Below are 26,493 nucleotides of genomic sequence, written 5' to 3' on the forward strand. Positions count from 1 at the left end.
AAAAACTTCGATTTCAGCTCTGGTATTTATTTCAGACATGCTCTAGTATGTGAAGAGTCTGCCTGTGCTATTAACTCATTTTGGATAAAAAACAGTTTTTCTCCTCGCCTGAACAGTTAGTCTTGTATTGCCGCCATGGCTGTCTCTGTATCAAAATGTCACATAAATGAGAATATTCAGCTTGTACTGTATGTCTGCTACAGTTACATTATATCATCTCCAGCACTGGTTCGACCTACTGTAGGAAGTTTGATTGAATAGTACATTTGACAGAAATGTATAAGCAGCAACAGTACAGTCAAACACTTAGTCCAAGCGTGATAGCACCAAAAACAAGTCCTTGCGGTCTTGTTTCCATTTAGGCCTTATGCAATCAATTCATAGACATGATCATCATAGGTAAAAAACAACAAAGAATCCATAACAACACAGTAAAAATAAAAACACTGTGTATACAATGAGGGGGAAATGGAAAAGGGGGGTGATCTGTAATCTGTATAAGTGATATGTATATGTTGTTATTGTTATCGTTATTGCCTGCCTTGTTAATAAGACATTAGAGATGAATACATGGGGCGTGGACTTCCCGCTCTCCTCGCATTAAAAAAGGTAGGGACCTGCCCAGCATTCCCGTAAGCCCCCGCTGATCATTATTGATTATTAAAGGTAGGGACCTGCCCAGCATTCCCGTAAGCCCCCGCTGATCATTATTGACCATAAGTATAGATAAGGCAGTGTATTGACTGGCGTATTGGTGATTAGAACATCCTGAATAATTGACAGGGGGATATTGAGTTGTTGATACCACCGTGGTGACATGTCACTGGAGAGGAGAGGAGAGGAGAGGAGAGGAGAGGAGAGGAGAGGAGAGGAGAGGAGAGGAGAGGAGAGGAGTTCTTACAGGTTCTTGACGTTGGTGACACCTCTGAAAGCCTTCCTGGGAATGGCCTGAATCTGGTTCTCACTCAGATCCCTAGAGAGAGAGAGAGAGACACATTGAGGGAATTATTATTTTTGTGTCAATTGGAGCGAGACAGACAGACAGACAGACAGGATATGTGAGTTGAACCATTTCACAAACATGGTGTCAAATAACAGAAATACCCATGGCATGCAGTTAATCTTTCTCCATCCCATCTCTTTCCCCCCAATGCCCTCATGCTCTGTCTCTCTCGCACGCACGCACGCACGCACGCACGCACGCACGCACGCACGCACGCACGCACGCACGCACGCACGCACCCACGCAAACACAGTACACACACACACACACACACACACACACACACACACACACACACACACACACACACACACAGACTTGATCAATTTCTAGGACAAAGGCAGGAAGAGAGACGAATGATGATATGACATTTATGATCACTAGAACAATTTGGTCCAAGAAACTTCAAAGACACAGAGAGGCTATCGCAATGATTACTGGCCTGGCTCCCCCCCCCCACCCACCCACACACACACACACACACACACACACACACACACACACACACACACACACACACACACACACACACACACACACACACACACACACACACACACACACACACACACACACACACACACACACACACACACACACACACACACACACACACACACACACACACACGGCCTGCTTGTATGTGCATGCATGCGTGCGTGTGTGTGTGTGTTCTTAATGCAAAACATTGCTAAAACATTTTTTACTTTTTACTTGAGCACTCCAACAGTGGGGTGGAGAAATGAAGCAATCAACGTGTGTGTGTGTGTGTGTGTGTGTGTGTGTGTGTGTGTGTGTGTGTGTGTGTGTGTGTGTGTGTGTGTGTGTGTGTGTGTGTGTGTGTGTGTGTGTGCGCGCGCACACACAGATGTGGCAGCACAAAAAAAGACCGTGCCATTACTATTTTGTTTTCCATAGCACATACCGATATAAGCCAAATGATTTTTGACATGTTACAATAGCTTGGTCTTAACTCTATTAGTGATGTTTGTTTGGGAGAGGGCCTGGCAAGCAAACAGGATTTTGGAAAGTACAATGCAATTAGATAGATAGAGATTGGGAGGGACACGGGAGGGGGGGGGGGATGGGGGGGGGGGGGGGAGGTATAAAATATGAGACAAGTTAATCACCTTGCCTATCTGCCAGCCATTACAAAACACACACACACACACACACACACACACACACACACACACACACGCACACACACACGCGCACACGTACACGTACACGCACACACACACACACCACACCACACCACACACACACACACACACACACACGCACACACACACCACACACACAATGGCACAATGGAAGTGTGCCAAGCTCTCTGCGTCGCCAGCAATTTTTTATTCCAGCCATTCATATTCATAACAATTTCCTCTCATAGTAAAACACATTTATTGTTTTGTTTCAGTTTTTTTTTGTTACACAGTCCCCTCACGCCCACACGCACACACACACACACATACACACACACACAATGAAACCATGCTGTGATTACCTATCACACAATTAAGGAATATGACTATGTTGGCAGGCGAAACACAACACACCCATTCATAATCACAAACACATATAATATGAAGAGCCACCCACTTTCCGTGCGCGCACACACACACACACACACACGCACACGCACGCGCGCGTGCACACACACACACACACGCACGCACTAATGGAAAATCTGTTGCCACGTTCTTCAAGAGCCTGTGGTGTTTAATTAGCACAGTGAATGTTAATTGACGGGCCATGCGCTTGAAACAAATTAATTTCCTCCAACGAGCACCGTTGTCTGGTTTTAAACGTCCCTTGACTCCCTTTCTGTCTAGCACTAGCACTCCCTGACGCCTTTTCTGTACTTGGCGAAAGCGATGAGCACCCATAACCCCCCCCCCCCCCCCACCCCCACCCAGCACTTGATAGTGTGAGACTTGTGTTGTTGATTTGAAGAAAAAGCTAAATGCCTGGTTTGTCAGTTTGGACTCTCCATGCACTAACATGCTTCTTGTGTTGTTTTTACGAGAGGGTGATGTAATGATGGAATATTATCTATCTGTCTATCTACCTACCTACCTACCTACCTACCTACCTACCTACCTACCTAGTACCTACCTACCTACCTACCTACCTACCTACCTACCTACCTACCTATCTACTTATCAACCTACCTACCTATCAACCTACCTACCTACCTACCTACCTATCAACCTACCTATCAACCTACCTACCTACCTACCTACCTACCTAAGGCAGGGTATAGAGAGTGTCACCAGCAGAAATGAGAACAGCCGGGTGGGAGACGAACAATAGAAAGCAGACTACCGCGTCTAATAAATATTTCATTGTTTTGTTTACCCTCCACTTTTTATTTGTTTATTTGTTTTTGCTTCCAACAGCGGACGTGGTCCAAGTCAAATAAAAGACATTCAAAGCCTGGGCGAGGGGAATGGGACACCAGTCACAGCCGTCCAGCCGGCGGTGGACATAATAAAAGTCACATGTCAGAAAGCTTTGAAAGGCGTATTTAACGCTTCACAGGGTTTGTGGGTTTTGTTGTTCTTTTATTTGTTCAAGCGTCCAGAGTTTTCACCGTGCAGTCGCAGATGTTGCGCAGCTGATATTCAGCGCGCGTGTGTGTGTGTGCGCACGTGCATGCGTGCGTGCACGTGCATGCGTGCGTGCATGCGTGCGTGCGGGAGCTGATACGGCGTTCATCATTTGGGGCTCTTGTTTGGTACTTTTGTATATGAGGCCATTTCAATTCCATTTGCTTTAACTTAGAACTCTCTGAACCACAACAGTGTTTAAATACGGTACACACATGCGCACGCACACGCACACGCACGCACACATGCACGCATGCACGCGTGCGCACACACACACAGTCACACACACACACACACACACACACACACACGGTTCCTTTTGAGAGTGGGTGGTGTTTTTGCCAATTTCCAACATCCTTGGCCCTTCCCTGTTGTCTTGGGAGTGGGATATAGATCGTTGTAGAGGCATGGACCTCCATTAGAACGACACTTAATGTCTAAAGGCTGTCAATATCTCCTCTCCATCCTTGCTGCAGTGCAAGGAGGTGGACAGATGCTTCATGGATTAGACCACTGCTTTCCAAACAGTGGGCTCTGGGTCACGGACCAATGTTTATGGGTGAATATCCCATTATGTTTGGTTTCCTAAAGTTTGTCATTTATTTTTATTTTTTTAATTCTAAAGGTCTCCCCCAGAGTTGGTGTCGAAGTTTCCTCCGCCATCGGTGTGTGAATGTGTGTGCTGTGAATGGGTGAATGTATACTGCACAATCTATGTGAAGCGCCTTGGATGAAGGCGCTATATGAATGCACCATTTACCATTTACAATTTGGATAAACGGGTTCCCTGTGTGACCTGTGGCCTCCGGGAACATCCCAGGAGGCCAGAAGAGAAGGTGAATCCTGTCTTATCAGCTCCATGTTGATGCTGTTTACCCGACCTAAGGACCCCATCTAAATGAAATGCTGTGCACTTCTCTATGTCTGCTGAACCTCTACTAGTGGGCCGACCCCACGCAGGCCTCAAACTCTCTCTTGCACACACACACACACACACACACACACACACACACACACACACACACACACACACACACACACACACACACACACACACACACACACACACACACACACACACGCAGAAAGTGACATTCTTTGTGTGTTTGTGCTCCCAGCTATCCCCTCCACCATATTGAGTTCCATTATTCATATGAGTCGAATAATAACACCGGCCAGTTCACCCTCTGTCGCCTCCGATATTACTGTTAACCCTTTAACACACACACACACACACACACACACACACACACACACACACACACACACACACACACACACACACACACACACACCACACGCCACATGATCCCGCTCGCTGTCATGTAGCCTGACCCTTGTCTTTGTAACAGGAGAGACCAGATATTAGATGGATCCCCCCTGAGGCTTATTCAGATATTAGCCAGGCCTCGCACAGCCCTAAGCCATTAACCTGCGCAGCGGTGGAATGGAAACAGGGCTGTTTGATTTAATGTGTTTCTGATTCGCACAGCGTCAGTGGGGGCCTGGCTTACACAGCAGTGGCAAAGGGTGTGCGTGCGTGCGTGCGTGCGTGCGTGCGTGCGTGCGTGCGTGCGTGCGTGCGTGCGTGCGTGCGTGCGTGCGTGCGTGCGTGCGTGCACGTTCATACATACAGTACATGCGTTGTGAGATGGATAGATAGAAAGTGAAAGACGGTGTATTTCCGTGTGTGAAACAAATCCATGCTATTGATGTCTGCGGGTGTGTGTATGTATGTACAGTGTGTGTGTGTGTGTGTGTGTGTGTGTGTGTGTGTGTGTGTGTGTGTGTGTGTGTGTGTGTGTGTGTGTGTGTGTGTGTGTGTGTGTGTGTGTGTGTGTGTGTGTGTGTGTGTGTGTGTGTGTGTGTGTGTGTGTGTGTGTGTGTGTGTGTGTGTGTGTGTGTCTTTCATTAAAGAGAAGAGTGACTGCAGAAAGGGAAAAAGAGACACGAGTGACCTTTGGCTGGGCTCCAGGGCAGAGATGAAATAGACAGCAGAACTGTACAGCAGGATAAGAAGGAAGACGAGGAAAAGAAGGAAGACAGCAACAATTTCTTTTATGAAACCTGAGAGACCTTCAAGGTTTTAAAGACCTCCTCCGCTCTTTATCCCTCTCTCCATTTCTGTCTGTCTCTTTACCTCTCTCTGTTTATCTCGGTCTCTGTGCGTGCGTGCGTGTGCTTGTGTGTGTGTGTGTGTGTGTGTGTGTGTGTGTGTGTGTGTGTGTGTGTGTGTGTGTGTGTCTTGTCTCTCTGTGTCGCTTTCGCTCTCATCTATCTCTGTCTGTTTCTTTGTCTCTGGAGTGCAGTAAGTGTATTTCGTGTTAGACCATAAAGACAGTAATAAATATTGACTGTTGGCCAGCTCATATTCCACTGTTTCTCTTCACCTGGAGGGGGTTCACCGCAGCTAGCTAAAGGCTCCTACAGTACAGTAGCGCTGTAGCAACAATGCGGGACCCTTTGTAAACTTTAGACTAATTCAGGATTCAACACCCCTCAGCTACAATTTTTGTCAAGTGACACTTGGGCCATGCAACGTACAGTATGAATTAGCATTAAGAGCGTGGTTAGTCTGAAACAGCCTACAGCTGTTTAAATATGAACTGTGAGTGTCTGTCCGATGCATAACATAGTAGGCTGTGCATGTTCTTTAGGCTATTTTCCACACCAACAACAACACAATAAAACCAACAGAGCCAACAAACCAACAAACTGAAAACAACATATTTGACTACCATACATTTCTAACGGAGGCCAACAAAGCATGGAATCACACAGACTTTCAGTCCATACTTTAAGCTGGCTTAATTAATTTGTCCACTGTTGTCTCCAAACATTATCTCATGGAATAAAGCAAAATATAATGTCATGACTGGAAGTTGAATGATGATGTTTAGGCAGTGGTGGAAAAAATACAAAAATATTTTACTTAAGTAAAAGTACAGTTATTCTACTTGAACGTTACTTAAATTATTTCTCCATATAAATAATCGATCAGTAGCAAGAGCTTAAAAATGTCAACAAAGCCTGCAGTAGGCTATGCAATGTGGATGACATTATTTCAATAAACTCAACTTTAACGACCGTCCCGTTCGACAGAAGTTTTCATGCAATGCACGGTAAGACTACAGTGATTGCCATCACCTGGGTGGGTGAGTCGTGTTGCACTGGTATGTGTTCACAACACAGCCATGCAAAACAACAGCATGATGACGAAAACAGAGCCGATGCAGAAGCAGCGCGCACACACACACACACACACACACACACACACACACACACACACACACACACACACACCGCACGCTGTTGATTCACCGCACCAGAGAGAGAGAGAGAGAGAGAGAGACGGACGGGCGCTTCTGTCCAGCTTTTCACCACACCACTATGCTTCTCTGTGTGAATGTGAACGAATGAGTGAGGGCGAGGCGATGACTTTATGCTGAAAATGCGGGTTAGGGTGAAATGACTGACATCAAGCGAGCCCCGCATATTTTGCATGTTGTGCGCGCACTGCGCGAAAATATGCGATTAAGATTTTAATTTGTACTGAAAGGTGTCCAATTTTAATGTAGCAGATTAAAAGTAAAAAAAATTCCTTGTAAATGTAACGAAGTAAAAGTAAAAGTACAGAAAAAGAAAAATACTCAATAAAAGTACAAATTCTCAAAACTTGTACTTAAGTACTGTAACGAAGTAATTGTACTTTGTTACTTTACACCACTGTGTTTAGGTATTATCATTCTAAATCTATACAGTATGTTCCTGCTGTTCTACATACAGCCAAACCACTTGAAGAAATCACAGATTCACTTTCATGACATTTCTGAGACCATTCATGTCTATGGAAGATGCTTCTCAACATGTATTATATCGCTAGTTTGATCACTTAAATACTCTTTCATCTTAACTAATGACCGGAAATAGCCGATCTTGTAGATCTGCTATTTTCGGTGCGCAACATGCTTTCTAATGGAATCCAAATGACTCAAATCAGTGGTGGCGACTGAGAAATGTAATCCATGTTATCTGTGTAAAGCAGCCTATATCACATCCAACAGCACGACATTTTAACTCATACGTCAGTATTTTAGGAAGTACTCAGATTTGTTAACTAAAGTAAAAGTAACAATACCACAATGTAAAAAAAAAAAATTTATGCCACGACTCGTTTTGAGCTTGTAGATCGACTATTTTCGAGTAGTAGCTAGCTTAAAAAGTATTTCCTATCATAGTACATATTGTATACACATAACATTGATCCATTCATCCATCCATGCATCCACCCTATGCCCCTCCACCCATCTCTTTCTCTTCCACCCTCCACTCTCCTGCTGTAATTCTTCATCAGTCATTTGACTCGGTGCCCTTGCTTCGTCTCCTCCCCCACCGCCCCCCCCTCCCCCACCGGCCCCCCCTCCCACTGATTTAATTAAGTGGGCACTTTATGAATAAAAATCCCTCCCGTCTATTGATCAGCGTGGATGGTATGGCTGACACAGCCTCGGCTGCCTGGGACGGGAAGGGGACTTGGCTCAGATGCTCGCAATACACTGGTGGTATTGCGTGCGTGTGGGTATGTGTGTGCGTGTGTGTGTGCGTGTGTGTGCGCGCGCGCGAGTGTGACCAAAATGTCCCCACAAGTATAGTGAATTTGAGAGATAGGCAATGTGGGGAGAACCATTTTCCTCGGATCCTCACAACAGAATTCATGGTTTTTCGTTTGACGGTTAAAAAGGTTTTGGGGAATTGGACCTACAATTAGGACAATACTCAGGTATGAATTAGGATTAGGCATTTACAGGTTAGATTTAGGTGTTATAGGGTTCAAGCGTTTCCAATTTTGTACTTTTAGAAAATGTCAACTTTCATCTATTTTCTATGCCGTCTATGCAGAGTTTGTGTTTGGCTGAGCCGTGAGGGTTGTACATGTGTAAAGCTGCGTTCAGACCTAAATATATATATTGGCTCAGTTCGCCCCATTTGTGGATATATATAAATATATATATTGACTCGGTTCGCCCCGTTTGTGGATATAAATAAATATATATAAATATATATATTGGCTCGGTTCGCCCCGTTTGTGCCGCGCCAGGTCGCGCCGCGCCCCGGTCGCGCAACTTCTCGTCTTTGCTTTGACTTTGTATACAATCGCGCCGCTCTAACCATCCAAGTCTGAATGCACCTTAAGGGATTGTCACTGCGTAGTATGCTTGCTTGTGAAAGCGGGTGTGTACTTCCTTTATGTATATATGGTGTGTGTGTGTGTGTGTGTGTGTGTGTGTGTGTGTGTGTGTGTGTGTGTGTGTGTGTGTGTGTGTGTGTGTGTGTGTGTGTGTGTGTGTGTGTGTGTGTGTGTGTGTGTGTGTGTGTGTGTGTGTGTGTACGTGTGTGCGTCTGTGCGTGCGTGTGTGTGTGTGTGTGACAGAAATACACAATCTTGTATATGTGCACATTGTGGGTGTGTTATGTGTGTGCTACTCTGAATTAGTGTCGGCCACTGGGGAGCTGTAGATTGTTCATCAAACTAAACCCTCTCAAAAGCTCCCATGGGCTCTTAGAAGTCCTTCGTTAGACACACACACACATTCATTCCTCAAATGCCTCCTTCAGTGCACACACTGCATCAGCATTGCAAATGAAAATAGTCTGCGCTTTTTTTGTCTCTCATTCTCTCTCTCTCTCTCTCTCTCTCTCTCTCTCTCTCTCTCTCTCTCTCTCTCTCTCTCTCTCTCTCTCTCTCTCTCTCTCTCTCTCTCTCTCTCCTTGCTCTCTCTCTTCCTCTCTCTGCCCATCTCTCCCCGTAAGGCCGTAAGTATCTATTATGTTTTGTCGATACTGTAATTAAATTGGACAGGTTAATGTGATTCTCTGTGATCCATCGGCCTTTATAGATATAAAAGCTTTTTTGGCCCGGCGCCCGTGAGCCTTCCAACAAATTTAGATGACTTACCGTGGGGGAGGGGGGGGTGTTGGTGGTGGGGGGAGTGGGGGGTTGAGGGGCTGTTTGGAGAGGTTAAGGCAGTTGGGCGCACACATGGTCATTTGTTACTGGCTAATTCACTTTTATGTCCCTGACGCCATTTTGGTTTAATGCGTTTTCTTCTTTGAATGGCCATCCACGGGACTAAGCAACGTTGGCTCTCCATCTCTCTCTCTCTCTGTCTCTGTCTTTCTCTGTCTCTCTCTCTTGTTCACTTTCTTGTTATAGCTCCTCTTCATCTCCTTCCTTAGCTAAGTGATATTGCAGGCTCTCAGGGACATTTATAGAGCCAATAAAATGTCAGACGACGAAGACGCCACACTCGGGATGGATGGAGAGGAGAGAGGGATGGAAGGAGGGAGGATGAGAGGGAAGGAGAAGGGATAGTGGGAGCAGACAGAGTCATGTGGTGATGCCGTAGACTAGAGGTATAGATGGACGTTAACCACTTGACCCCTATAGCGTCCCTATTCCGTAGACTAGAGGTATAGATGGACGTTAACCACTTGACCCCTATAGCGTCCCTATTCCGTAGACTAGAGGTATAGATGGACGTTAACCACTTGACCCCTATAGCGTCCCTATTCCGTAGACTAGAGGTATAGATGGACGTTAACCCTTGACCCCTATAGCGTCCCTATTCCGTAGACTAGAGGTATAGATGGACGTTAACCACTTGACCCCTATAGCGTCCCTATTCCGTAGACTAGAGGTATAGATGGACGTTAACCACTTGACCCCTATAGCGTCCCTATTCCGTAGACTAGAGGTATAGATGGACGTTAACCACTTGACCCCTATAGCGTCCCTATTCCGTAGACTAGAGGTATAGATGGACGTTAACCACTTGACCCCTATAGCGTCCCTATTCCGTAGACTAGAGGTATAGATGGACGTTAACCACTTGACCCCTATAGCGTCCCTATTCCGTAGACTAGAGGTATAGATGGACGTTAACCACTTGACCCCTATAGCGTCCCTATTCCGTAGACTAGAGGTATAGATGGACGTTAACCACTTGACCCCTATAGCGTCCCTATTCCGGGACCAACATATCCGATCGACACAATGCGTTGCTTTGTGACACCTTTTGAGTTTTTCGATCAGCTATTTTCGTCGAACAGATGTGGTGTAGAGGTGAGAAAGGAGGAGCCCTAGAGGGACTCCGGTCAACAAAGTATCTAGGGTATAATTGTTTAATGTTGATTAAATTATCTATTTCTAAAATTGTATTATTTGTACTATTTCTTTGCTGCATATGCCATCAGCTGTAAATGGTCTGCAGACACTGTCTCAGACCTTTGCTCAAAGTCATGGATTATTGTGGGCTTGAGTAGCGAGCCCACTATTGTTATCGTACATCTTTATTCCCGGGACCGTTTCCCTGCTGGGCTGTGACGTCATATACTCTACGTCTTCCTGGGTAGGTTTGCTCTCTTGGCTGTGACGTCATGTGGGCCAACCAATATGAAGAGAGGGGGGGTTCACCGTTTTCATTGGCTACTGGGCTGTGACGTCATGATATGTGGGTCAATGGGCTATACAATATGCACACAGAATAACTCAGTAAGCATGCTCTGTTAGCATGCAGTAGTTCTCAAACTTTTTGTCAGGTGAAACCTGACATACAACAGGCCCGTTTTTTTTAGCGACCTAGTCATGATTGACTGCCCCCTAAGCCAATGTGAGTCTGACCCCATACTGCCTAAGCCAATGGGAGTCTGAACCACTCGTGTAGCCAATCGCGTATCACGGAGCGGACGTATATATAACTCTATGGCCTCACTCACACGTAGACACACGCAAGACACAATCTTGTTGCATGGCTGTCTTCTGCCCCCCCCCCCCCCCCCCCCCCACCATGCAACAAGGTTGTGTCTTCAAACCATGTGACTCCCATTGGAAATGCATTGAGGCGACCATAACACACAGAAGACACAGGACACAAGTGTGTCTTGCGTGTGAGTGAGGCCTATGGGAGCGGAGCGGAGCCGGCCAGCGGCTAATGTTATGAGCCAACAGCAGGAACGCCATAACAAAACACAGTGATTTAACCAACAAAATAACCTTGCAAACGAACGAAAACAACAGCCGCGAGGTTGTGACAGAGAAACATACACGTTACCAAAAAAAGAGGAAACGTTAGGGGGAAAAAGGCACAACGACAAATATGTCACGATTTCTTGTAAATTTCAAGGACCCCCATAACTCTGAGAGTGCAGTGTGCAAATGATTTGGTTCCATTTTTACACCCTCAGAGTTACACACTCGTACAGGGCCATTTGGAACTCACTCAAGGACACTTTAAGACATGGTGTAGCAGAGTGTTTCCAGTGAGCCAACATGCACAATAGCAGCACGCCAGCACCCTGTTTGACCAGAATGGAACAGAGCCTTCATTAGTATCAGCGGTAACACCTGTGAAGGAAGTATATAGGGAAGGGGCCCAAGTTCTTTCCAAAATGGCCTGTGTACATAGAGCCCATTGCCACTCTTTATCTATAGTTTTACATTCTGTACTTAACGCTCTACTCAAGCCCACACTGTTTCTTCAGGAACAGTATTTTCTAGTTATTTAATTGTTGTTGTTTTGTTTGATTCATTTACATTTAAAAATGATGTTCTATGTTATATAATATAATAATATATTATACAGTGTACGCAGTACCTGTATAATATAATCAATTATTATTTTTCATTTTTCTGAGATGAGGAAACAAGAAACAGCATTTCGAGGCTTTGCTTGAATGCTGAACGAGAAGGAAGGAGAGAGAAAGCTCTTAGTCTTATTAATACAAAAAAGAAAGCTAGCAAGTGAATGGTTGGCTCTGGGTCCAGATCCCAATATATTATCTGCACTAGATGTCTGAAGCAATTACTACTAGTCACCGACGAGGCTGGGCCATCAGAAAAGTGGTGGCATTCATCATGCTGAGTAAGTGGCCTGCCCCCCATGCTAAAAGTGTTATTAAATGTCACGTCTTGGCTACAGAGAGCTGTTGAATCAGACAGCTCAAATGGATGGATGCTACATTAAGTGGCTGATCACTTCATATAGCTAATGGTGGTCGAGCCTCATTCCTCTCAAGAATTTCATCCTGTGGTCAATGTCCTCAGGTAAAACGGTTGGACCTTATATTGACTCTTGTATTCTTCATGCTGTGTAGTCCAAATAATTGTATTTCTATAATAGGGTAAACATTTGAATCGCCTTAAAATGTGTAAAGATGTTACGCCTGGGTGCCTGGGGACTCAGCCAGGTGCTAGACCACATGTTAATTGTGAGTTGTGAGGACCCGAGTCTGAGTTCAAATCCAATCCAAAAACCACGCACGCACGCACGCACGCACGCACGCACGCACGCACGCACACACACACACACACACACACACAGTAGAAGCCAACAATCCATTCTAGACGGCCATAAAAATCTTAAAAATCAATAATTGTATGCCTATAGGGCACTAACTTGGAAGTGAGTTGTGAGGCCTCAACCGGCATTTAATGTGTTAAAAGATTATGACGATAATACATAATGTAGTCGTTACTGACAAAAGTGCTGACATTTGTAGGAAAACAAATGGATAAGGTTATGCCTTATCCTGCAGAAAGTTCAAATGTATGATTGAATGGGGAAAGAAATACACAACACTGACATAATTGACTGACATGATCGAATAGTATACACAAGGTTAGTAAGAAAATGAATAAACAAATGTAATATAGAATAAAGCAGAATTCAAGTCATGAACAGAGACTAATATGGATGTCTCTGACCTGAAACCAGTTGCTTCACACTGCAGTAGCACATTCAGTCACATGAACCCAAAATAAGTGTCTTGTAGGGTAAGTGATTAACCCATCAAGACCTGAGGCCGTCTGAAAAGTCCTAAGAGTCTTCTGAAAAACCTATGTTTATGTCAGTGGTTCTTAAAGCTTTTCCAAAATGATATGCATATGGAATGGAGATTTGAGTTTAAAATATTTGCTTTAAAAATATATACATTTTGCAGATATTTTCATGATTTAAAAAGAATAGTAGATCTCTACAAGCTGCGACACGATGTGACGCGCTACATGCTTGTATAGCTGATATCTTTCAATAGCCAATTAGCCAAGTAATGGTTAAAAATCTAAAATGCCACAGACGCTTTCCCGATTTGAATGGCTTAAAGCCCTCATAGCATTTGGTAAATGACTCCCTCGTATATAGTAAATGTCTGCATGCTTTAGTAACTGGCTGAAGCTAATGTAAGAAGACAAGCTGGCTCAGCTCCATAAAGTGGCCATTAGTAGAAGACAGAACCCTGTAACCCTGGCTTGACTCTTTAGTAATGTTACGTCTGAATTACACAATGTCAATGTCTCTGTACACTGAGCAGCATGAAGCCAGGGGAAGAGAGAGAGGCTCTGGCACCATGGAGCCAAAAGATTACCTCATCAGTTTAAAATAAATAAAAAATAATGTTTCCAAGGCACACCAAAGGTCAAGTCGAAATTTTTAATTAAATACGTTAAATCATATATAAACACGCTGAAATCTCCACATTTTCCCTAGAGGACTCGGCTTGTAATGTGTTAAAGAACTAGAAAATACTGTTCCATGAAGGAAAAAAATCACGCTAATCTTTCTGCCTATGAAGACATGCACTAAATGAGGATGCAAGGTTGAAAGGCATTCAGATGAAACTTCACTGAAGGAGGAGAGGTATGGATGGAGGTGTGGGATGGAGGGATGGAGGGATGGAGGTGTGGGATGGAGGGATGGAGGTGAGGGATGGAGGGATGGAGGTGAGGGATGGAGGGATGGAGGTGAGGGATGGAGGGATGGAGGTGTGGGATGGAGGGATGAGGAGGAGGAGGAGGAGGAGGAGGAGAGAGAAAACAGCTGAGTGTGGAGTTGTGTCTTCATAAGCATCTGGGGAGCACCTCAGCAGCCATAAATAATAGAGTGCAGATTAGTAGATTGGACAGGAAGGGAATACTGGGTGGGGGGGCGGGGCAGGGCAGGGGTTGTGTGTGTGTGTGTGTGTGTGTGTGTGTGTGTGTGTGTGTGTGTGTGTGTGTGTGTGTGTGTGTGTGTGTGTGTGTGTGTGTGTGTGTGTGTGTGTGTGTGTGTGTGTGTGTGTGTGTGTGTGTGTGTGTGTGTGTGTGCACTCGCGCGCATGCGGACATGTATAGGGCATATCTAAGGGAGTTCTGATCCATCTCTCAGCAGCAGGTCAGCGTTGCCAAGGTTACTGAGGGCCATTCTACTTATGTGCCAATTAACTTCTACAACGGAACATAGAACAGGTGTCTATGGGAGAGAGAGGGAGAGAGTGAGGGGCAGAGGGAGAGAAGAACAAGAGTGCGTGCGTGCGTGCGTGCGTGCGTGCGTGCGTGCGTGCGTGCGTGCAAGATAGATGGAGATAGTGAAGAGAGGTAGTAAAAGATAATAAAAAGAGTACTGCAGAAATGAGAGGAAGCGATTACGCTTTTAGCTTAGCATAGCATAGCGTATATCATATAGCAAAGCTCAGTGTCCTCTATTCTTCCGCAGCGCTAAAGCTAACAGTACAGCTTAATTTATGCTCCTTCGCGCAAGAACGGCACGAGAATGGGCGAGAAAAGGCGACCTATACAAGCTTGCATGGCGGACGCCATGGGGCTATTCTCTGCACGAGATGCCGCCGTGCAACGTGCCGCCGTGCAATGTAAGCACTGGTGTAAATTACCCAAGTACTGTACTTAAGTACTTTTACTTTACTCAAGTATTTCCAATTTTATCTAATTTTACTTATACTCTACACTACTTTTACTCCACTTAAATTATTTGACCACTTTAGTTACTATAGTTACTTTGTAGATTTTGTAGATTTCCAAAAAATATTAACCACTTCAGCCCTGAATGCACATTTCGGCCATTTGAAAATAGCAGATCTACAAGCTCAGATCTACAAGGTCGCGATGCGATGCATTGTGAGCTTGTGTATCTGCTATTTTCAAAATATGTTTAGACATTTTATGGATTTGAAAATTTGTGAAATTGGACATTCCGTTTTCTGCATATAATGAGTACTTTCTACATTGAGTACATTTTGATAGCAATACTTTTGTAAGTTTACTCAGGTACATTTTGAATTCCGGTCTATTACTTCTATATTGCAGTATTAATACTTGTACTTAAGTAAAACATGTGATTACTCTTTCCAACTCTGGACATAAGTATGAAATGGGCTACACTCCACTGACTGTGAACGACCTTCACTATGGCCACTGCTAGCTGATACTGACTGGCACTTAGAGAAATGAAGTGTAGGGCTGGTGGGGTGGAGAAGGAAAGAGAGAGAGAGAATGTGTAAAAGGGGGGAAAAAGAAAGCAAGTGTGTGTGTGTGTGTGTGTGTGTGTGTGTGTGTGTGTGTGTGTGTGTGTGTGTGTGTGTGTGTGTGTGTGTGTGCGCGTGTCCGTGCGCGTGTCCGTGTGTGCGCGTGTCCGTGTGTGCGCGCGCATGCAACTGTGCATGTGTGTGGTTGCTATGCTGTCTCTAGACCCTAATCTATTTAGTAACTCCCATGATCCACTTAGTGAGTCTAGTGGCTAATGTCAGGGATAACTAGAACAGAGAGGCGCGCGCACGTGTGTGTGTGTGTGTGTGTGTGTGTGTGTGTGTGTGTGTGTGTGTGTGTGTGTGTGTGTGTGTGTGTGTGTGTGTGTGTGTGTGTGTGTGTGTGTGTGTGTGTGTGTGTGTGTGTGTGTGTGTGTGTGTGTGTCAGGGTGGGGTCCATTAAGGCATGGGGAGATTAGACAGAGTGGGTCCAGATTCTCCATTGTCTCCCTGCAGCAGAAGTGCCATTTCCAGGCTGCTGCTGGACAGTTGCAGGAAATTACACTCCTTAGTTCACTCTATTCTTTATCCAAAAACACAATCAGAGAATTAAAATAAAACAAAAACGGCAGTCTGTCCTTGCAGACGTCCACTCCCGCTTGATCGGTAGGAATGAAGGCATGGTGGATTCAAGGGAGAGAAAGAGGGCCTCTGCTGGTCAGGACATGTGTCTGGTCAGGAACACTGCTGGTCAGGAACACTGCTGGTCAGGACATGTGTCTGGTCAGGAACACTGCTGGTCAGGACATGTGTCTGCTTATAAACACTGCTGGTCAGGACATGTGTCTGGTCAGGAACACTGCTGGTCAGGACATGTGTCTGGTCAGAAACACTGCTGGTCAGGACATGTGTCTGGTCAGGAACACTGCTGGTCAGGACATGTGTCTGCTTATAAACACTGCTGGTAGGGTAGAAAAAATATGCTATACAAATAAAACGGCTATCATAATAATAATAATAATAATAATAATGATAATGATAATGATAATGATAATCATTAGTATTATTAGTATTATTAATATAATACCATCTTGTGTTTTTCGCCTGGGGTTGAAATTGATTTTGCGTGCGTGCATGAAGTCATCTCAGTGTGTGATTAAAAGATCAGCAGTTTGGACTGGGAGGGAAAATAAGCACAGACCTAAATCACTGGCTGCCATGTTAAATGATGACACGTCCTCACAGCAAGACAGATGAGCTCTGCACACTGACGCAAGTAGCCTCTGACACACACACACACACACACACACACACACACACACACACACACACACATGCAACACAGCAACCTTCCATTCGTCCGTCTTTCACACTTTTTGCGTCGCATTATTCACTCTTGGTTTTTCTTTCCCTGTCTGACTCGCTCTCTATCCTCACCGCTCTCTCAGATGTAGGATTTAATACCCGGGTTGAGGGTTCTCTCACATTGGCAGGCCAGCTGTCTACCGCTGAGTTGAGACACAATGCTGTCCAGTTTTCCAGGGGATGATATTGGGCTTCTGAGCTTCCGGCAGCGTTACTTGTCAACTAGGTGGAAGAGTAGGGAGTGCATATCTCCAACCACTGTAGACATACTCGTTATATAGGATTGCCTATACTTACAATGTAAAATAATGTTTTATCCATTAAAATAAATCCCAGATTGCAGCTTTACTTTTGTTTAACTGTTATACTGTACATACTGTACACTCTTAGAGTTACACATGGACAAAAGAACACTGAGGATTTGTACCGTGTTCTCTCTTGCTCTGACAATGTCCTTATTCCACACAGTAAAATGATCTATGAACTTGGATTGATTTGGGGTGATTTTCCGGTGCAGAAAAGTCTGCCAACTGCCCCCCCTTTGTAGCAGGAAATAACCGATTGAGGTATCGTGCGGTGCGTGCGCGCGCTGCCACGTGAAAACCACTAATTCGTCGGGAATCGTGACGGACGGTGCGCGATGCGTACACACGTGCAGATTGAACGAATGGACGTCCGCAGTGGACACAAATTGGACCAAATTCTTCCTTCCCATCCAATCGCGCCGCCTCGCAAATCAACCCGCTCCGTCGCAGCTCTTGGCATGTGGCGTATGGTGCATGCGTGTTCATAGGTGTGTGTGTGTGTGTGTGTGTGTGTGTGTGTGTGTGTGTGTGTGTGTGTACTGTACTTTGCATAGTAGACAGGTTCAGAGAGAGAGAGAGAGAGAGAGGAGATGATTTAGGGGTAATGAGAGCTGGTGAAATCACGGAGCCTGCAGCATTATGGGACTAAATCTAATCTGCTAATGGAGGGGCGGGGAGGGGGGAGGGGTACGGGAGGGGTGCGGGAGGGGTGGAGAAAGAAATAAAGGACAGACGTAGGAAACACCACCAGGACCTGATGGAGGGAGGGAGGATGAATAGGAGGGGAAAGAAAGAAAGGACAGACGTAGGAAACACCACCAGGACCTGATGGAGGGAGGGAGGATGAATAGGAGACCTGATGGAGGGAGGGAGGATGAATAGGAGACCTGATGGAGGGAGGGAGGATGAATAGGAGACCTGATGGAGGGAGGGAGGATGAATAGGAGACCTGATGGAGGGAGGGAGGATGAATAGGAGACCTGATGGAGGGAGGGAGGATGAATAGGAGACCTGATGGAGGGAGGGAGGATGAATAGGAGACCTGATGGAGGGAGGGAGGATGAATAGGAGACCTGATGGAGGGAGGGAGGGTGAATAGGAGACCTGATGGAGGGAGGGAGGGTGAATAGGAGACCTGATGGAGGGAGGGAGGATGAATAGGAGACCTGATGGAGGGAGGGAGGATGAATAGGAGACCTGATGGAGGGAGGGAGGATGAATAGGAGGGGAAATAAAGAAAGGAGGGAGGAAGAGGGCTGCATGAAAGGTCAACGTCAAGGTGGGTGGGAGGTGAGAACAGATGTCTGCATGTGTGTGTGTGTGTGTGTGTGTGTGTGTGTGTGTGTGTGTGTGTGTGTGTGTGTGTGTGTGTGTGTGTGTGTGTGTGTGTGTGTGTGTGTGTGTGTGTGTGTGTGTGTGTGTGTGTGTGTGTGTGTGTGTGTGTGTGTGTGTGTGTGTGTGTGTGTGCGTGCGTGTGTGTGTGTGTGTGTGTAAAAGACAGTTTAGTGTGTATACATTATACTCTGTGCGTGTGCTCTTGCTCAATTTATATTTATAGGTATGGATTTTGGAATGTATATGTGTGATTCCGTACAGCGCACGCGAGTGTGTGCGTTTGTGTGCGTTTGTGTGCATGCGCGTGCGTGCGTGCGTGCGTGCGTGCGTGCGTGCGTGCGTGCGTGCGTGCGTGCGTGCGTGCGTGCGTGCGTGCGTGCGTGTGTTGGAGAAATAACCCGGGGTAACGGCACTGGTAGGGCAGGAGCAGGACCCTGGAGAGCACAATCAGCACATATTGCTATCACATGGCACACACACACACACACACACACACACACACACACACACACACACACACACACACACACACACACACACAATGGACAGAACCACAGACATGCCCATACACAATAGCATACAAACACATACTGTATAGTAAAGACTTTTACACACGCACGCACGCACGCACACGCGCACGCACGCACACACGCACGCACGCACGCACGCACGCACTCACACACATGCATGCGCGCAACACACTCAGCAGAAGGGAGCCATTGAGAAGTAATTGCCGCAGACTGTTAATGCTTGGCAGGATAAAACTAGGCTGTCTTTACAAGGCTAAGCTAATTTCACCACTTTATGTCTTTACCTCAGAAAAATGGCTGCTGTGACTGCTATACAATAGCCAACAGATAGGAATGAAACAACAGGATTGATGTATTTTCTATATATTTCTTTTCTCAGTGGTTAGCGGGGGCTCCTCAACGCAGCGCTGAACATTTTGAGCTATTTGTACTTGGCTTGAGTATATTTCCAACCCTTTTACTCCACTACATTTATTTGAACACTTTAGTTACTAGTTACTTTGAAAATTTGCCGATTTACAAGCTTCCAATACGTTGCGATGTGACGCATTGTGAGCTTTTCAAATGTTTTTTTAGACATTTTATTCGCCCTGCATGCGCTATAGGACTGGTTAGCGTAGCAGGGGGCTCCTGGATGCAGGGAGGGCCCTGCATGCGCTATAGGACTGGTTAGCGTAGCAGGGGGCTCCTGGATGCAGGGAGGGCCCTGCATGCATGCGCTATAAGACTGGTTAGCTTAGCAGGGGGCTCCTGGATGCAGGGAGGGCCCTGCATGCGCTATAAGACTGGTTAGCTTAGCAGGGGGCTCCTGGATGCAGGGAGGGCCCTGCATGCGCTATAAGACTGGTTAGCTTAGCAGGGGGCTCCTGGATGCAGGGAGGGCCCTGCATGCGCTATAGGACTGGTTAGCGTAGCAGGGGGCTCCTGGATGCAGGGAGGGCCATGCATGCGCTATAAGACTGGTTAGCGTAGCAGGGGGCTCCTGGATGCAGGGAGGGCCCTGCATGCGCTATAGGACTGGTTAGCTTAGCAGGGGGCTCCTGGATGCAGGGAGGGCCCTGCATGCGCTATAAGACTGGTTAGCGTAGCAGGGGGCTCCTGGATGCAGGGAGGGCCCTGCATGCGCTATAGGACTGGTTAGCTTAGCAGGGGGCTCCTGGATGCAGGGAGGGCCCTGCATGCGCTATAAGACTGGTTAGCGTAGCAGGGGGCTCCTGGATGCAGGGAGGGCCCTGCATGCGCTATAAGACTGGTTAGCGTAGCAGGGGGCTCCTGGATGCAGGGAGGGCCCTGCATGCGCTATAAGACTGGTTAGCGTAGCAGGGGGCTCCTGGATGCAGGGAGGGCCCTGCATGCGCTATAGGACTGGTTAGCGTAGCAGAGGGCTCCTGGATGCAGGGAGGGCCCTGCATGCGCTATAGGACTGGTTAGCGTAGCAGAGGGCTCCTGGATGCAGGGAGGGCCCTGCATGCGCTATAGGACTGGTTAGCGTAGCAGAGGGCTCCTGGATGCAGGGAGGGCCCTGCATGCGCTATAGGACTGGTTAGCGTAGCAGAGGGCTCCTGGATGCAGGGAGGGCCCTGCATGCATGCGCTATAAGACTGGTTAGCGTAGCAGGGGGCTCCTGGATGCAGGGAGGGCCCTGCATGTGCTATAAGACTGGTTAGCGTAGCAGGGGGCTCCTGGATGCAGGGAGGGCCTTGCATGTATGCGCTATAAGACTGGTTAGCGTAGCAGGGGGCTCCTGGATGCAGGGAGGGCCTTGCATGCGCTATAAGACTGCGGTAGGTGGAGACTCTTGTCAGACTACATTAGACTGCATTGCGTTGCATGACATCGGATATAGAAGCAGCTCTGCTGTGACTCAACGCGTTCTTTTGATCGATTCAGGGTTTCACAAACACGGTTTCCCTCAGCGAGGGATCCGCTGATGAACTCCTACAAATCATCGCTGTCGTGTGGAAAAAAAACGTACATTTTCAGGAAATGGAACAAAATAAATCTGAAATAGTGGAATTCTACAAGCTCACAATGGTTTGCATTGTGAGCTTGCACATAGGCTATCTTAACTGCTTTAGCTTGAAACTCTTGTATGGTGAGAGTTTCATTTACCTGGTGCTCTGACTAACACAGCGATGAAATAAGACCACACCAAACCTTAATGAGGCGGCCCAGTGTGGACCTGGTGCTCTGACTAACACAGCGATGAAATAAGACCACACCAAACCTTAACGAGGCGGCCCAGTGTGGACCTGGTGCTCTGACTAACACAGCGATGAAATAAGACCAGACCAAACCTTAATGAGGCGGCCCAGTGTGGACCTGGTGCTCTGACTAACACAGCGATGAAATAAGACCACACCAAACCTTAATGAGGCGGCCCAGTGTGGACCTGGTGCTCTGACTAACACAGCGATGAAATAAGACCACACCAAACCTTAATGAGGCGGCCCAGTGTGGACCTGGTGCTCTGACTAACACAGCGATGAAATAAGACCACACCAAACCTTAACGAGGCGGCCCAGTGTGGACCTGGTGCTCTGACTAACACAGCGATGAAATAAGACCACACCAAACCTTAACGAGGCGGCCCAGTGTGGACCTGGTGCTCTGACTAACACAAACAAGGCGTGATAAGTCCATTACGGTGATGCTGAACAGCTCTCCGGCTCTGCATGGTCCCGTTACCGTATCTAAGATACTGCCGTCAACATGCAATAACACCAAGAACCTAAAGCAGTCTCTTGTTACTGGATGTGAAAACCTTCATTGGGCTACAGTGTGCTCACCTTCTGTCCGCTAAACCCTCACCCTCAAAACCATAAGCCATAACAACTACTTTTTGAAATAATTGTGACTATTCATTTTTGTGTGGTTAAAGGAAAATGGCCTTCTCATCTCCCTCTAGTGTAAAATCAGTGCTGATGTGCCACTGTGATGCTATAAAACATTTAGCTGTAATAAAGAAAATGTTCATGCTCTCTGAACATTTCCCTGGGTAAAACATCAAAGTAAGAACTCTCTCCCTGGTGTTTGTAAATACTGCCAATAGGCCTACGTTTCTCCTTATCACATTGTTTGATATTCCTCTGTGAGTCATAATCTCATTTCCATCCTGAGAGGGTCTAGTTTGCCAGACAATACATTCGATTTGACAGTCATAAGCAAACCCACCCCTCGGTTTAACGAGGACAGTAAGCAGCGACGCAGAATAGCCGTGTCAAATTAGAACGTCTTGTGTTTATCCGTGTGGTCCGCCGTTCGGAAAGAGCAAACGCTCCGAGGCAACCTTACACTGTACGTTTAGACAATTACAGCCTATTACGGTGACACTCTGCAGCCAAGTGTGTGCGTTTGTAAGTGGATATATTATGATTTCACTGCATGCAACTTCAACTGCCTTCTGTTTACTCGCTTATAGGTCAGAGACTCCGTGCAGGAACCTAATGAGCGTTTGTGTGTTGAAATGCAAGGGCTTGATTAGACCTTATTGCTGTAGATCAGCTATTTTTGGTGCGCAGCTAATGTACGAGTCCAGTTTCAGAATGAAGGCAGAGAGTAGAGAGAGGTCGAGAGGCTTGGGCACGAGGATGATTCATTGTACTAATAAGACCTCCTTCTTTTCTTCATCCTTTCAGAGAACCGTGACCACAACCATATACATTAGCAGCAGAAATGCAATACCACAGAACTGGACAAAGCACAGAACCCAGAGCTGAACGGAATTAAATGGAATTACAACGGCAGCATCAGAAATCTGTCTGAAAACTACAAGTAGAGATGGATATTAAATCCCCTTGAAATCAGTGGGTCATAGTTTTCCCCCTTTCTCCTCTGTGAATATAGCTATTTTGAATTTGTTGATGTGTTAATATTATTCTATGCTCTGTTGATGAATTGAACGCATAGGACACGCTGGAAACAGGTCTCCAGGACCTTTTTGTGTTATCCTTTTAGCCTTTTTTAAAAACCGTACATCTGTGCTGTTTACATTTTTGCCTAACCCATTTTGGGCGGGAACCCCTTTTGGTGTTTCAAGCATTCTGTTATACTTTAGCTATTGAAAAATAGCAGATCCACAAGCTCATAGCGCACCACTCGCAATTTTTTTTTAATCGTAAAAATGCGGCACAAATCTTTGAATAGGTATATATTCTTTCAGAGCGAACGTTTTTTTTAATTTCCACGTCAGGCCTAAATAGGCTAATATAGTATTCAATCAATCATAATGCACAGAGAAGTGCGCCTGTGTTACCAGAAGCAGCATCTTGGACGCGTGCTGCAAACAGTAGATGGCGCTGTGAGGCTTCTCTCTGTGCTCCCATCGATTCCTCCAGATCCCAATCAGGTTGCTAACTGTGCCTTTCATCTGCATGAGGACAGCAGACGCTGCTGTTCACTCACGCCCTCCACATGCACACACTGTTGATTGGAATCACTGCTGCTTGTCAGTCCATCTGTTTGATGTGAGAGGAAATCACTGCATGGGCCAACACTGACCTGATTTGACGAAACAACGGACACACGACGAATGCGATGTTCTTTGTGCTGTACCACGTTTCTACACACGCACGCACGCACGCACGCACGCACACACACACACACACGCACGCACGCACGTAGCAATTCAATTAATACTGCATCCAATCAATCACTGACAGTGAACGATCGCCTGATGGTGATCTGGCCGTGTGTGTGTGTGTGTGTGTGTGTGTGTGTGTGTGTGTGTGTGTGTGTGTGTGTGTGTGTGTGTGTGTGTGTGTGTGTGTGTGTGTGTGTGTGTGTGTGTGTGTGTGTGCGTGCTTCCTTGCGTGCGTCTGTGCGTGCGTGCGTGCGTGCGTGCGTGCGTGCGTGCGCGTGTGCGTGCGCGCGTGCGCCAGGGGGTGGTAGGTGCGTTAGGTGGCAAGTGCCAGCTGAATTTGCAACATGAGCAGAGAAGAAGAGGTCTTGTTGTCATGGTCTAGCCTCAAACTACTCATTCCCTGTGGTCTGGTGAGAGCCACAGAGGCCTACTAGCCGCCCAATTATTGTTTTGTTCAGCGGTAGCTCGAATAAACGTTTTATTAGGCTCCGAACGTGGTATTTTATCTCATTATGAGTCACTATAGACCGCAGGGATTTTGGCTGTTTCTTATACATGGACGCTAGCGGTGGCTAGCAACGGAGCTAAAATAAGCTAATTAATATTTTTTTAAACTCTGGATAAACGCTAATATATCAAATCTCGGGATTTCGGGCATGGCTACCTGTGCAAAGGTAAATTAATACTTAAAAAACTAAAAGAAAAAAATAAACTAAATTACACTTTTTTCCCAATTTTCTGAAAATAGGAGATCTACTATTTTTTTTGAAAATCCAACGTATACAATAGCATCCATTCTTTTCAGAAGTGGAGGGGCTCTGTTGCTCGCTCTATGACGCCCACAAGCTAATAGGATTCCACCAGGAAGTAAGTGTGTGTGTGTGTGTGTGTGTGTGTGTGTGTGTGTGTGTGTGTGTGTGTGTGTGTGTGTGTGTGTGTGTGTGTGTGTGTGTGTGTGTGTGTGTGTGTGTGTGTGTGTGTGTGTGTGTGTGTGTGTGTGTGTGTGTGTGTGTATACGTGTTCAGAGATTAAGGTCAGCAGAGGAGCAGTGTCATTAGAAAGCTGGAAATGAGATCTCTGCAGGGAACCTGACTACTCCTTCCTCTATACCTCTCTCACTCCCTCCACCGTCCGTCCGTCCGTCCATCCACACCTTCCTTCCACAACTCATGTCATTGTTTCATAACTCCTTTTTCCACCTCCAGTTCAGCCCATATAGTGTCAACTCTGTCATTCCTCCTTTCAATCTCTCCCTCCCTAGCTCCCTCCCTCCCTCACTCCCTCCCTCCCTCACTCCCTCCCTCACTCACTCCCTCCCTCCCTCACTCACTCCCTCACTCACTCACTCACTCCCTCCCTCCCTCACTCACTCCCTCACTCACTCACTCACTCACTCCCTCCCTCCCTCACTCACTCCCTCACTCACTCACTCACTCACTCACTCATTCACTCCATCCGTCCTCTTACTTCTCACTCCACCACGCTCACTCTTTTACACACCTTGTTCCATCCATCCCTCCCTCCCTCCCTCCCTCCCTCCCTCCCTCCATCCATCCATCCATCCATCCATCCATCCATCCATCCATCCATCAATGTCTGCATCCCTTCCATCCACCATCGACCCATACATTGACTGCTCTGTCCATTGCATTCTCCCTCCTCTGCACCTCCTCTGTTCACATGCTTGGAAATAGCATAAAAGTTAAAATAGCAAAATGCGGACATAAGTGAACGTTTCAAAGCTGCGTCAACGTATTCATCACACACTGTAGCAGTTTATTCTGTGTTACCATGACAATGACGACAACACAAACCCAATATGGCGGTTTTTTGAGTGGTGTAAACCACTCCTACAACTGGCTACGTGTCTGTCTATCTGTCTGTCTGTTCGTACCAAATGAGCACGGTTGCTATCGTCACCCAGTTCACACGGGTGTGATTTCATTACGTCAGACATTACGTCAGACCACAGCTGATCAGTCTATATAAGACCTTACACCACTCAGTTCACACGGGTGTGATCTTTTGCTAATAATCTGTTATCCTGGAGATTGACGTGATTCATAAGGATACTTGTTGACCTGTGTAGTGTGTACTAATATGATCATAAGGATACTTGTTGACCTGTGTAGTGTGTACTAATATGATCATAATTGTTGACCTGTGTAGTGTGTACTAATATGATCATAAGGATACTTGTTGACCTGTGTAGTGTGTACTAATATGATCATAAGGATACTTGTTGACCTGTGTAGTGTGTACTAATATGATCATAATTGTTGACCTGTGTAGTGTGTACTAATATGATCATAAGGATACTTCTTGACCTGTGTAGTGTGTACTAATATGATCATAAGGATACTTGTTGACCTGTGTAGTGTGTACTAATATGAAACAACGTTTCAGTCATTCTACTGTCCTTAGTACAGCTGCTCAAAATGGAATCTAATGTAATCTAAATATGCAG

General features: G+C 46.2%; 1 protein-coding gene across 1 annotated transcript in view; it reads right to left on the bottom strand.

Moving 5' to 3' along the window:
• Positions 1–897: 897 nt before the first annotated feature.
• Positions 898–26,493, bottom strand: part of LOC306920415 (platelet glycoprotein Ib beta chain-like) — a gene marked incomplete at both ends in the record, with an annotated part of 196,011 nt that continues 170,415 nt past the window's right edge. Inside the window, one exon of the mRNA XM_079497165.1 lies at positions 898–973. Coding sequence (XP_079353291.1) covers positions 898–973 — 76 coding nt within the window. The remainder of the gene's footprint in view (positions 974–26,493) is intronic.

This window comes from Electrona antarctica (assembly GCF_951216825.1).
Source record: "Electrona antarctica genome assembly, chromosome: 1".
In the NCBI taxonomy this organism is placed as follows: Eukaryota; Metazoa; Chordata; class Actinopteri; order Myctophiformes; family Myctophidae; genus Electrona; species Electrona antarctica.